General features: G+C 58.3%; 2 protein-coding genes across 6 annotated transcripts; both read right to left on the reverse strand.

Annotated features, from left to right (window-relative positions):
• Positions 1–3,169: 3,169 nt before the first annotated feature.
• On the reverse strand, positions 3,170–11,193 carry MCRIP1 (MAPK regulated corepressor interacting protein 1). 5 transcript variants are annotated; one of them, XM_043463479.1, is made up of 5 exons: positions 11,104–11,193; positions 5,185–5,240; positions 4,983–5,101; positions 4,259–4,360; positions 3,170–4,074 (listed from the first exon to the last, which is right to left on the reverse strand). In XM_043463479.1, exons 2-5 carry the CDS (start codon positions 5,190–5,192, stop codon positions 4,010–4,012), a joined length of 294 nt encoding a protein of 97 aa, XP_043319414.1. In that variant the 5' UTR covers positions 5,193–5,240; positions 11,104–11,193; the 3' UTR covers positions 3,170–4,009. The 5 variants fall into 5 exon arrangements, with proteins under 5 accessions (XP_043319414.1, XP_043319404.1, XP_043319386.1 ...); XM_043463469.1 differs by lacking the exon at positions 11,104–11,193 and adding an exon at positions 10,832–10,966; XM_043463451.1 differs by lacking the exon at positions 11,104–11,193 and adding an exon at positions 10,751–10,889.
• A 336-nt stretch (positions 11,194–11,529) lies between these two features.
• PPP1R27 (protein phosphatase 1 regulatory subunit 27) lies at positions 11,530–12,589 on the reverse strand. The gene is made up of 3 exons (XM_043463430.1): positions 12,400–12,589; positions 12,170–12,320; positions 11,530–11,887 (listed from the first exon to the last, which is right to left on the reverse strand). The coding sequence occupies exons 1-3, from the start codon at positions 12,587–12,589 to the stop codon at positions 11,764–11,766; spliced, it is 465 nt and encodes a 154-aa protein (XP_043319365.1). The 3' UTR covers positions 11,530–11,763.
• Between the last annotated feature and the right edge of the window lie 328 nt (positions 12,590–12,917).

The raw sequence follows: 12,917 nt of genomic DNA on the forward strand, positions 1-12,917 counted from the left end.
ACTGAACACACTGAGAAAAGATTTAGATAACCTGGTGGAGAGTTCAGGTCTTCAGTGTTAGAACATAGAAAACTAAGCAAATGAAAAAAGAAGACAATAATAACTTCAAGAACAGAAAGTTGAGCAGAAAAGAAAAAAAATTACAATTTACCACATGGCTCAGCTCTGCACACACAGACATCATAATTTAAATACTCAACACTGATGTAACCAAAGTTATGAGAGAAAAAAAACTAGGGAGGACAGTGGATGGTAAAAACATGTGTGTGTAGTGCCAGTGGTAAATAATCCTCCTGCTAATGCAAGAAAAGTAAGAGAAGTGGGTTTGATCCCTGGAGTCGGGAAGATCTCTGGGTCGGGAAGATCCCATGGATAAGGAAATGGCAACCCACTCCGGTATTCCTGCCTGGAGGATCCCATGGACAGAGGACGGGGCTATAGTCCATGGGTTGCAGAGTCAGACATGACTGAGCACACATGCAAGTAAGCTGGGCTGGGGGTAAGAAGGAAAGGGTAAGAAGTAACCGTTCATGTATGCTATTTAAAAATAGAAACACAAAAGAATCAGCAGAAAAGTTGAAAGTGGTTGCCTCTAAGTGAGAGTCAGAGAAGTCTGAGGGCTGCACCTGGCCAAACTCTCTGACGGCCTGGGCCTCCTCCTGGACACTGTGGCAGCCTTCAGTCCCGGGTCCTCCCCTGCCTGCCCTTTCTCTTACCTTGCTCTCCACTACTCCCAGGCCCCTGTCCTGCTTCCGCCTCCTTCCCCTGAACGCAGGGACCATATCAGGTCCCACCCTCCTCCCTTCTTCAACATTAAAATTACTCCCAACCTTTATCTCCAACCCCTGCGGCCCCTCCAGATCCACACTAGACTCACCTTCCCACTTGGCACCTCTACTTAAGACATCCAATGGCATCTCGAATTCCACTGCTCACGTTAAGCATGGGCATGTTACCCCCTCACCCAGCTTCTTCCTTCCACGACTCACCAGAGGTAGCCCTCCTAACACGTCTCGCCACTTCTACCCTGAGTCTTATGGCCTGTTTTCAACACAGCAGCCAGAGTGATCCCTTTACACCCAAAGTCTGCTCCAGTGAATTCCATCACTCATCATATCTCACCTCAGTTTACAAAAGTGCAGGGAACAGAGGAGCCTGTTAACACTACAGTGATGCAACCAGCCAAAACCAGAATTTGGGAAACTCCAACATCAGGTATCCAGGGAGTCTGCCATCATAAATGGAGGGAAAATGTAGGAGGCAGTACTAGGGACACACCAAGCTGATGCAGCTGATGCACTTGGCCTTTCAGTGTATAACCCGTGAGGAATACATTATTGTCGACAGTAGGGGACTGTGGACTGGGTATTACAGTATGGGTATGACACTGGGGAGTTGTTGCTTATGCTCAATACACGTGAACATGCTCAGAGTACATACTCAGCAAGTACGTGCTAAATTCAGATTTTTATAAACAAGCTTAAAAATCAGATACGGCCAGTCTCCTACAGCAGGTCACCATTCCCTCATATGGAAGATGTGGGCAATAAAATTGCCCCCTCCCTGAGGTGTTATGGTAATAACCCCATCCCCCACCAAGTTGCCAGCACAGAATAAAAGCAAACAGAAACGTGTATGGCACGGCCAAGGGTAGAATGTGATGGAGGTGTGGGTACCCCGTCCACCAGGACACTCCCTCATCTCCTCTGCCCTCACTGTCTTGAGGCTAGGGAAGGTGTCTCCAGCCACTCAGGGTCAACCAGACAGCCCACCATGCTGGTGAGGATTCTATCACCACTCCCCTGCAACCCCGGCACAGCCCGTTAACCACATTCCCACCTCTGAAGACTCCAGGCCTAGGGCCTCTACCTCAGAAAATCTTAAGTTGGCAGGGACAGCAAGAATGAAAAGGCCTTGAGGGTTGTCCCATGGGCCCACCCACACAGGGGCAAGTATCAGTGCTAGCAGGTGAGGCCAGGGTGGTCGTAGACAGAGGAGACCCAGATGCTGGGGGCCCGGTGTGCCACCATTCCCACTTTCCAACCCCACAGGAGGGAGGAATGACCCAGAGAGGGCTGGGAGCAAAATCAACGCAACATATTAGATTTTTCCAGTGTGCTGCCAGGGGGCCTGAACACCCCTTCAGGGGGAGGCCTTCCAGGCACCACAGCCCAAACCCTCACTTTAAATGGGAAACTGAGGCAGGACAGCAGTGTTACATGCCCCAGAGTTCACAGCAAGGCCAGGACCGTGGCTGCGAGAAGGCAGACATCCAGGCTCCCGAAGTCTTATGGGTCGAGTGCCCTGTCGAGCATCCATGAGGTGACTGTAGCGGCGGCAGGCCCTAATACTTGGCAGCCACCCAGAGGAAGGTGCTAACCTCCACTTCAGGAAACTGAGGCTGCGAGACTCAGCAGCTTGCTCAATGCCACACGTGCAGCAGTGGCTTAGCTGGGTTCAGGCCCACCCCTCCCCTTCCCCAACAGGGGATCTCTGCTGGCCAACCATCACCCCATCCTCAGTGGTCTCTGACATGTTGGGTGGAGGGTACGTGTGCCCGTGTGCCCACTGAGCCTCTGACCACAGGGCCCGGAACCCCAGCCAGGCCACGCCCACCTCCTTCCAGCCACAGACAGGGGGGCTGTGTGGGTGACCCAGCCCAGCAGGCAGTCAGACCCTTGGCAGGATGCCCCATAGGTCCCTGGGGAGCAAACAGGCCTGTGTGGTTACAGGAACTTGGCTCAGGGCCTGGCACCAGCCAACGCCCACTGACTGCTGCTTACTGCATGAACCATCCTTCCTGTACCCTCATCCCTGGGGAACCCCCTCCAGGAGAAGACGTCTCCCAGAGCCACCTGTGGGGCCGCTGGAGCCCCAGAACACTCTAACAGGAAAGGCTGCTCCCGAAATAAATTCCGGTTTGGCTTGTCCGCCAGGGCTACGTCCAGGTCTGAAGGTCAAGTGCACTGGGGCTCTCCAAGTCCAGCAGCCACCCTCCCTGGACAGCAGACAGGAGATGTGTTACCTCCAGGGCCCCCACCTCCACCTCCCACTGCCCTCCAGAAGCCCAAGCCCCCTGGTGGAGCCCAGGGATCAGACGGAACTTCTGGGCCTTAGACTTCCAGCCCTGTGTGGGCAGCCGAGAAAAACAGGGGCCTCACAGACCAAGTTGCCAAGCCAATGCCACCCCACCTTTATTTACTGGTCCTCAGGTTCCAGTCAGACACTTGGATCTGGAGGGCACAGGAAGAAAAAAATGGCCCTGAAGACCCTCCCAACTCACCACACAGAGCAGGACCCACTGGGTAGCCTCGCCAGCTCAGGCCAGCCCCACGCCCCCTCCCAAAGGTGGGCCAGACCTGGCTGCCTAGAACCCGTGGAGGGGGCACCCAGCAGTGTGCCAGGCCCGGAGAGCCGGTGTCACCCTGAAGCTGACAGGGAAGGAAGGGGTCAGGCTGGACAGTGAGGTGGGGGGGTCAGACGCTCCCGATGCCCAGGCCACAGATGCAGCAGGGGTCGGTGAGGGACCCATGCTGGGTGTGGGTGGGACCACCCTGTCCTGGCTCCTGGCCACTTCAGGACAAAACCAGCCCAGTCCCACAGCACAGGAGACAACAAAGGGCCCCTCATCTCCCTCCTGATCCTGTAAGTGGCCAGGGGTTGGGAGGTGGGGGCAGGAGAAGGTGGTAAGAATCAGGGTCAGGGCCCTGGGGGGCAGGCAGGACCAGCAGCTCCAAAGGTCCAGCCAGGCCTGGGGGGCACGGGCTGGCAGGGCCGAGGCCCTCCTAGGGACGGGGGTAACCTGAGATCCCCCGAGAGGAAAGGAAAGGCTCGGGGAGGAGGGGCAGGCCTTGGCCATCAATCATGCCTGTCCTGGTCCTGGGATTTTCGGCCCACTGGGAGCAAGGCCCCCTCCCCCTCCCAGGAGCTGAGCCCACAGGAGAGGAGGCGGCCAGCGGCAGGCTGCACCCAGATCTCCCGGAGGCCAGGGGAGGGGCACTGGCGCGCCTTAGGACTTCTTGGCGTCCTGCGTGTTCCGGCGCTTCAGGTCACTCAGGTCGATGGGCTTGAAGGCTGCCGAGGGACAGAATGGTCAGTGGTGGGTACGGGTGGAGAGGCAGGGTCTGTCCCTTGTCCTGCCCTTGCCTCTGAAAGCCCTGGGATCCAGGCCACCCAACCAGGCTGTCTTGGAAGCAGCAGGCGGGTGGGCCTTCCTGCCCCCTAGCCGGCCCCTCACGCCCAGGGCAGCCCCACTTACTCTTCAGGCTGGGGTTAGGGACCTTCTCCACGTACTCCTCCACCAGGCCCCGCTCGCTGCCCGACATCTGGCTGCGCAGGTCCCGCTCCACACCCTGCCAGGCTGCAGGAAGCAGGGGTGGTCAGGGCCCCGACCCCCGGGCCTGCAATCCGGCCCCATCAATGTCCGAGCAGATGGCACCAGTTCCTGCCGTCCCTCCCCTCCAAGTGGCCCTGCAGGCCCCCCATGCCCAAACTCCCACTTCAACAGTTTCTGGCTCCTGAGTCCAGCCTGCTCTTAACCTGAACTTGTCCTCAACACACCCTGCTCCCTCGAGGAGCCCTGCCCAAGCCATGCCCCTTTCGGCCTCATGGTACCATGACCAGAGCTGCAGTCACAGAGGCATATGAGACCCACTAGAGTACAGCACTTCCTCCAGGTGGGCGCCCCATCTTTCCCACGTCCTGTCCCCCACCTCCCAGCACAAATGCTGTGCACACGTGCTCACACCTCCACCACACCACTCCCAAGACACCCCAGGTTCCCCAGGGTGCGCCATCTTCCATGGCCCCCCCCTTCCCAAGCAAACACCACTGACTCCAAACATTGCCTCTTCTGGGGTGCTGCCTGTCAGGAACACCACAGTGCTGACCAGGCACACCCGTGACCAGAACAGGTCTCCACACCCCAAAGGAGTGCAGGGCAGAAGGGGCTCAGGGTGGCTGACTGGGGACACCTCACGTACCTTCGTAAATGAAGCGCACATTCTCCTCGTGGGCCGGCGTGAAGATCTCGCTGCTGTTGGGGGGAGAGCGGGGGCTACTGTTCCTCTTGCCGTTGTAGACGACTCTGGAGACGGGGGAACTGGGGGGAGCCCGGCCCGTGAGGAGGGGCTTCAGGGCAGGGCCCCCCCACACCTGGAGGTCATTCCACTACCTAAGACCCACCTGGTCATCGCTGGGGTGTCTGGTCCTCCCACTCCACTGCCGGATCCCCTCGGCCTCTGGAAGGGAAGGCCCACGACATAGGGGTGGGATGAAGGCCACCCTGCCACCCTCTCCAGAAGGGGTCCAGGGGTGGGAAAGGCGTGGGGGCATTTGCCTCTTCCCTTTAGCTGTGATCTCCCTGCCTTCCAGGAGACAGGGTCAAGCCACAATCCAGCTGGCTAAGGGTATAGTACCATTAGCCAAATGCAGCCAGGGGTCACCAACAGGCATGAGTCGGAGCAGCTTGAGCTCCAAGTGGACCCCACACTTGGACCACTGTGGCCCAGGGAGCACCTACCCCAGGGTCAGGAAGCCCCATTGATATTCCCAGTTCAAGTCTCAGGACACCACTCCTGACAGCGCGCGGAGCCGCAGGAAAGGCCTGTAGTCGTCCAGTGCCCTCATGGCCTGCAGGGCCTAGTATCTTGTTTCCATTGAGCCTCAGTTTCCTATCTGTAAAATGGGGATATGCTTCCCAATGGGAAAAGTGCTTGCCTGGCTTCCTGGTCCCCAGGGTGTGACAGGAGGGCTGGGGGAGGGCTGTGAACCTGGAGGAAGCCATCAGGTCAATCCTGGTGATCGAGACTCTGGGGTGTGTCCTGTTTACAGGCTCTCTCAGCCCAGGAACCAGACAGCCCTGGATGGGGGTCTATTTTTAGACTCACTCTCAAACCGCCCAATTGGACAAAGTCCCCTCTCCGGCTGAGGACACACACTGCAGGGTGAGGAAGCTAGTTGCATAGGGCTAGTCCCAGGCCTGGCCTTGCCCCAGAGTAGGCCAACCCCAGGTGCTGGGGAAAGGGGGACGCCTGGGAACGGCCTGTGAGCACAAGCGCCTCCCCTCCCCAGCCCCTGGAGCCTGGGGGCCCCAGAATGCTCAGAGCGTGTAGCCACAGCCCCTCCTGAAGAGCCTGGAAGATGAGACCCAGTGGATACTTCCTCTCTGGCTCCTTTGGCATTTAAACACCTGCACAGGGGGACTTCCCTAGTGGTCCAGGGGTTAAGACACTGTGCTCCCATTGCAGAGGCCGTACGTTTGATCCCTGGTAGGGGAACTGAGATCACACATGCTGCACATCACAGCTGGGGGAAAAAAATCTGCACAGGTGAAACAGCCTACAAGCTGAGGTAGTAACAACAAAGCATGAAGCCAGCTTCTGGAGGGCACATCGAAGCCTATGCCCTCCCAGGAGAGAGGCCCTGCTCCTCACAAAGTGACTTCTCCTTTCTCTGGACTCAGGGATCTCACTGCCTATGATTCTCCTGTCCAGGTGCCAGTCCCACAGACACCAGAGCAAAGAGGGAAAGCCTCTCTGGCCTGAGGGTGCCCTGGGGACACTGAAGGGGCTCAAGAACACTCACGTCTCAAGGGGCTGTTGGCAGCGCAATGAGGTAGGAGGCTTCAATTAAGCAACAGGAGGGAGGCGCCTGGAGATCAGCCATCCCCCGCCCAGTCCAGGCTGGCCCCTCATGCCCAGGCCCCTTCAGCCCTCCTGCAGTCTGTCCTCTCAGACCTCGGGGGCCACTTCTTCAGGGTACCTGCCTTCCCATCTTTGTCCATCTCCAGGGCCTCTTCTTTCCAGGGCAGCCTGGGTTTGGCCTCCTCTGGTCACAGCCTGAGAGCTGCCTAGCCTTTGTGGGTGCCTGACTTTGGTCCAGGGCCCCATTCAGTCTCAGGCCTAACTCATAGGCCAGCCCCTTCCAGCTCCCGTTGCCCCGACTGCACACATGCATCTATGGCTCTGGGGTTCTCTGAGCACCTCACCTGCTCCCCTTGGTCTCTGCATTCCCAAGGCCTGGATCCCAGGCCCCTGGAGCATTTGGTCTCCACAGTGGGAACCCACCCCTTGCTGCCCCCACCGGCTGCGCTTCCTGACCACAGGCTAGAATCCCCCACGAGCCGTGGAGCTGTGTACCTGTCACTGGGCACCTGTCCACACGGATATGCTACTTGAGTTAATAAGGTTTCTGGTGCCCTGGACAGAGCGGCCAGGAAGTACCCTGGCCAGAGGCAAGACACCCGCAGGCTCTCATGTCCTCAGGACTTGAAGAATGAGTAAAAGGACTTTTTAAAAAGGAGTCATTGTCTGCCTCCTCTCAATGGGGGAGGTCACACCCAACCAGGTCTGTCTTTAATGGCCTGTGTCCTACCAGCTGGTTCCTACTTGTGAGGAACCCCCAAGTCCTCCATCTTCTCCCAGCAGCTCGGCCTCCCTCCAGGGGCCTTTCTCCTTAGGACCTCGGGCTGGCCCTGCCCCGCCCCCGTGGATACCCTGCCTCCTGTGGGATGCAGGGACACCAAGGCTTCACCTGAGTGTACCAGCAGCTTCCTGCGGGGCCAGGACCTGCTGCTCCCCTGAAGACAGAGGGACAGTGAGCTGCACTCGCTCACCTTCATAACCTCCTGCAGCTCCTCCAAGAAGGTGGGCCCCCCATGCTGACCCCAAAGGAAATTTCCGGGAAAAATCTAACAAATACGCATGCCCCGTGACAGCCATTCCAGTTCCAGGATGTACCCAAAGGCCTGGTGGCTACCGAGAGGTGCACAGGAACAACCAGAGAAACAGCACTTGTCTGTGCCGAGGGAGAGCCACTGAAAGGGGCCCATGTACACTGGGCCTGCTTCCGCCTTGGAAGGTGACAGCTACAAGTACGAGCCATGGCAACGGCGGGCGAATCATACCACTGATGCTAAAAACAGAAGCCTGGGGACACACGGCTGTCCAGCGGAGAGGGCCGAGCTGCAAGGCGTGGACAAGAGACAAAACAAGGTCAGGGAGGAGGTGTCTAAAAGGGCAGTTGGACTCAAGGAAGGCCAGGGCGGAGAGGTGACCACTGAGCCACCATGACAAAATCTCCAACGACCTAGCATGAAGGGGCTCAGTGGAGTGAGGGGAGGAAGTGGGACCATCAGCTAAGACTGCCTGTCCCTGACAATCGGTTGTGAAAAGAGGCACGAGGCCTGGGCTGACAGTGGTGTGTGTGGTGAAGCAAAGGGAAACTCGAGCACATTTACTGTCTGGGGAAAGTGCTGAGCAGGGCCTCTACAGAGGTGACTGCAGAGGAGCCAGGCGACCAGCAGGCTGGGGAGAATGGCACGCCTGGAAAAGTGCCAGGGACACCAAAAAGGCCCAGTAGGCCACGAGAGTCCCCTAAGGTTGGAGTTTCCAGTCCATCTGGCCAGTGGGGAGGAAGCATCCACTTCTGCAAACATCTCCCTCCTCTTGTTTGCTTTCCGACTTTTGTTTACCATGATTATCAGGGACAATTATTTCCTGAAAACTGGAGCTCAAAACCTCACTACATGTACTACATCCCATCAACTCTGAGAAACTTTTTTATCCTTTTAATAGCTTTGAAATCGGGTTGTATCTGGCAATCGCCAGCACAAAGGTTAGCACCATTTTTTTTTCATGCTCGGTGGAGCTTGTGTGGCCCAGCTCACACTACTGAGGTCTCAGATCTAATGATGCTGAGCTTCCCCTTGGCCCACAGATCCCAAGCCTCCCCCTACATGTGTGTACTCTTCAGTTACTTCTTCCCATTCCCACCCACCCCTGGTCCGACACCCACTGCTCACTCTCCAATCCATGACGGGACAGCACCCTGCACTACCCTCCTCCATCCCTGGTTCACATGATGCCAGCATGATCTTCCCAAAACCTCTCCCCACCCAAGTCACTCCCCACCCAGACACTACCAGGGCCTTCTACTGCCATCAGGCCCTCAGTCTGGCCACAATCTAATTCACCAGGTGTGGGTGTCACCAGCTACTGGGCCCCCAGCCCATCCCAAACACAGTCTGAGCCACAGAGCCACCTCCGCTGGTGCCAGAGTCACAGAGAACCATACAAAGTCCCCCGGTGTGCTCCACAGGCCTTGACTATTGTCCACAACAGCCTAGCCCATAGCAGCCAGTGGGCTGCATGCTCAGCACCCAGCAGGATCCAGAACCACTCTGTGACTGGGGGTCATCCATTGCTGCTCTGTCACCCCTGGGCAGGTCTCTTCCCTCTATGGGCCGTGGAATCTCCATCTGAGCCAAAACAACCCCCAAGAATGTTCACTAGGCCTTCCTGCTCAAAGGGACCCAAGTACAGCCACATGAAGCCACAACCTCAAACAAGATCTCTGTGGCTGCTTATCCAACAAGACAGTGGACAGGGCAATCATAGAAGGAATGCATCATCCAACTGGGCATTTCTGAGAGTAAAAGGGCTGCTCTTGACTACGAAGTGTGAGCCAGGACAGCCTTGGGCAAACTGAATGCAGAAAGTTTCCTCAGGCATGGTGGAGACCCACAAGCATGACACTGTGGAGGGGCAGCAGCCAGGGGCCAACTGTGCAGGAGCCATCGCACTGAGCCAGCGAGAACACCGATAAACCCCATTCTGGAGGTTTAGCGGATGAAGCAACCTGCCATTCAGCACAGTGGGGTCTGGGCCCCAAGAGACTCCCAACCTCTCGGCCTCCCAGGCCACAGAAATCAGGGCTAGGCTAGGATGACTGAGCTGCCCTGAGCACCCCAGAGACTGCCTCTGCCTTCGCTTGTGCCCCTGGCAGGTTCCAGACCCCTGGCACCAATGTGGTTATGCTTAGAGACAGGGAAGGACTCTTCCTGGATGGATCTATGTAGCGCCTTGCTCTTTCATGGGGGAAAAAAGGGCTTCAGAGACCTCCAGGGAGGAGGAATGCCGGGAAGGGAGCCCAAAGACCAGTCTCGAACTCTTTCCCCACACACAGCCATATGTCTAAAGACAGGGGGTGAGCTGATATTCTGTTGTCTGGAAAAGTGACAATGGATATTCCGGAGTTAAGAATCAATGATGCAATTGCAGCCACTCTGTGTTCCTTTAAAATTTTTGGTAGGTACTCAAATTTTCTCAAGACTCCATTTCCCCTTCATATTCTGTGTCTCTGGGGATCTCAACAGCCCAGTTTCTACCAATGAGACTTTTAGAAGGCAATCTACCACTCAAGCAAGCCCCAGCAGGACACTGCTGTTTTAGATGCCAAATGGGCCTGGCAACCCTTGAAGACCCCCAGGCGAAGCCTCTAAGCACTGCACCACCCCTCTCCCTCTTTTCTTGGTGACAGCAGCAGCTTCCCTCCCAAGCAACAAACCCCAATGTATGCATTCCCCTCCTTCCTCACTTGGAAATCTCGCCAGCCCTTCCACTCACCCCAAATCAAGCCTCTTCCTTCAAGACTTGGCGCCTGCCCCCTCCCTCCCCGCACGGCTCTCTAAAAGCTCTGGACACTCCCCCTGACACCGCAAAGGCTTTTGCTCAAAATGTCCCATCTGCCCAAAATCATCGCCCTGGCCCTGGGGGCCTGGCTCATGACCATCTTCTCTGGGAAGTCTTCCTAGAAGGCAGGTGGGGGACACGACTTGTGCGCCTCCGCGTTACCCGAAGTTTCTCACAAACCTGGGTCGCTCCGTTCGCGGCCTCCCCATGGCGGTCCCCGCCCACCCCGGCATCCTCCGGGGTTCCGGTGAGCTCCCCGAGGACTGGCAGCCTCTTACCCCCTTCCCTCCCCTGACACTGCCTCGCCCAGCTCGGACACCAGGAGAGTGGGACACGCGGGAAGGCGATGGAGGGCGAACCGCGGGAGCCCGGCCGGCCGCGCTTCGCGGTCAGGAAGCATCGTCAGGGCTGCTCCCGGGACGACGAGGAGGCGGCAGCTTCAGCGACGGAGAACGGCGGCCCGCTACTCCCTCTGAGCCCCTTGCCCCGCCCCGCCTCGCGGCGCCCTTCCCTAGCCTCCGCCGCGGCGGGCCGGGAACCCCGCGACCCAGCCCGGGGCCCTCCCCTCGCGGCCGCCGCGCCAGGGCGGGTCCGGGCCGCGCCCGCCCCGCCCCCGCCGCTACCGCCTCACCTCGCCCTCTCGGCCGCCGCCGCCGCTGCCAGGGGCCCGGCCGGAAGTGACGTGTCGCCGCCGCGCACGCGCACTGACGCAGGTCACGTGACCGCCTGCGCGGGGAGGGGCGGAGACTGAGGGCTGGGGCCGAGAGGCTGGGGTCTGAGGTGTTCTTGGAGTTCGTGCCAGCCGGGGACGAGGGATGTCGAGGACAGTCTCCTGGGTCAGCGGGGTCGGGGTTCTGGGACAGACAGGGCCTGGGAGTAGCGGGATCGATGGACGGCATGGACCGGCGGTCGGGAGCCACGAGACTCTAGCTCCTTGCTCCGACACTGCCGGATCCCCAGACCAGAGTGGACGGCGATTGTCTGCTGACCACCGGAGCAACCGGAGCCGAAAGACTGGGACAGGACGGTCCCCAGTAATCAGGCCATCACCACGGGCTTGGGAATCACGTTTATTGAAAAAGTAAAAAGTATAGCAATAAAAAAAAAAAAAATTCACCCGAAGAAAAAGCCAGGCCGCGGTTGGGAGAGGGGAGGGGTTTTGCCCAGGTGTGGGATCCTGGCCAGTCTGGCCGGCCCATAGCCCCGCTGGTGGGGCACTCCTGGCATCCGGGGGAGATGGGCACCTGACTTCTCCAGGCAGAGCTAGCGCCTTGGGAGGGCAGGGCTGGGCTCAGTCCATCTTAGTCCCTTTGAATAGCTCCACCAAGTCTTTGAATTCCGGGTCAATGAGGTCTGAAGGCAGATCTCCATCGTCGTTCGCCGCTTCTCTGTCTGCCCCCAGGGAAATGAGGTACCTGGGGTGCAAAGGGCAGCCCTGGTTGAGGAGGGAATGTGGCCTGGAGAATGCTCACCCCTGCCTGAAGGTAGCAGCCTGCAGTTCTGAGATCTATCTGTTTTTTCTCTTTCCAGGTGAGGTGAGGAGAAAGAAACCGACCCTTGGGAAGCTTCGCTAACTTTTGCAGTTTGCTCTTGGGAGGCAACAGGGCAGAAAGGAGATTCCAGAAGCCCTTAGGGTTTTTAGCTATACTAGCAGGGCCACCTTTTGGGGAACTACATCCTGGAGGCCACCCTCTCACCTGGCTATATCAGGGTATCCGTCGCTGCAGGCAATGTGCAGGGGTGTCCAGCCTGTCTCGTCTCGCTGATGAATGTCTGCCCCATATTTGACTAGCAGCTTCACACACTCGAGGTTTCCAGAAAGCACTGCTTCATGAAGGGCCGCCAGGCCTGGATAGGACGGGAGGGGTCAAGGCTCAGGCCTTCCCCTGCCACCCCACAGAGCCTCACCGGTCCCGCAGGCACTCACCTGAGGGGTAGATGGTGTCGAGAGAGACTTTCCGAGTCCGGATGAAGCGCCCCACCTGCTCCAGGTCGCCCTGGCGGATGTGGTCCAAGAACAGGACGTCATTCGGGAAGTGCACGCTGCGATCAGCCAGGAGCCTCCGGCGCCGCTGCCTTGGGCTGTAGCGGGCATAGCGGGCTGTTCTGCTGGGCATCCTGGCAGCTATGGTTTGGGCCACCCCTGTGGGGACCCTCCTGCTCGGGGAAGGAAGGTGCACGGACCTGAACCGTGTGCAGGCTCTTCTGACTGACGGTGACCTCCAGCACCGCCGCCACAGTGCTCTCCCTGCTCCCGTTGGCCAGGGCACCTTCTTATATAGGGCCGGCAGAGCTATATAAAGCTGCGCAGTCATGCTCGCACCCGAGGGGCTGAAACTGAGCCGCTCCAGCCCTGCCCTCAGGATCATGTTTAGTGGTTCATCTTTCAGCCCACCTGTCGCTGTGCCTGGCCAAAGGGGTCAGATCCTTCCTGGCCACTGCTCC

The sequence above is a fragment of the Cervus canadensis genome, chromosome 1 (assembly GCF_019320065.1).
Source record: "Cervus canadensis isolate Bull #8, Minnesota chromosome 1, ASM1932006v1, whole genome shotgun sequence".
Classification (NCBI taxonomy): Eukaryota; Metazoa; Chordata; class Mammalia; order Artiodactyla; family Cervidae; genus Cervus; species Cervus canadensis.

Coding starts and splice junctions, on each gene's coding strand:
- PPP1R27 (XM_043463430.1), bottom strand. CDS start 12,589: ATGCCCAGCAGAACAGCCCGCTATGCCCGCTACAGCCCAAGGCAGCGG. Junction 12,321..12,399: donor CGACACCATCTACCCCTCAG/GTGAGTGCCTGC, acceptor CGTCCTATCCAG/GCCTGGCGGCCCTTCATGAA. Junction 11,888..12,169: donor GGATACCCTGATATAGCCAG/GTGAGAGGGTGG, acceptor TTTGCACCCCAG/GTACCTCATTTCCCTGGGGG.
- MCRIP1 (XM_043463442.1), bottom strand. CDS start 5,542: ATGGGGCTTCCTGACCCTGGG. Junction 5,241..5,521: donor TGGGGCTTCCTGACCCTGGG/GTAGGTGCTCCC, acceptor CTTCCCTTCCAG/AGGCCGAGGGGATCCGGCAG. Junction 4,075..4,258: donor CCCTAACCCCAGCCTGAAGA/GTAAGTGGGGCT, acceptor GTCCCTCGGCAG/CCTTCAAGCCCATCGACCTG.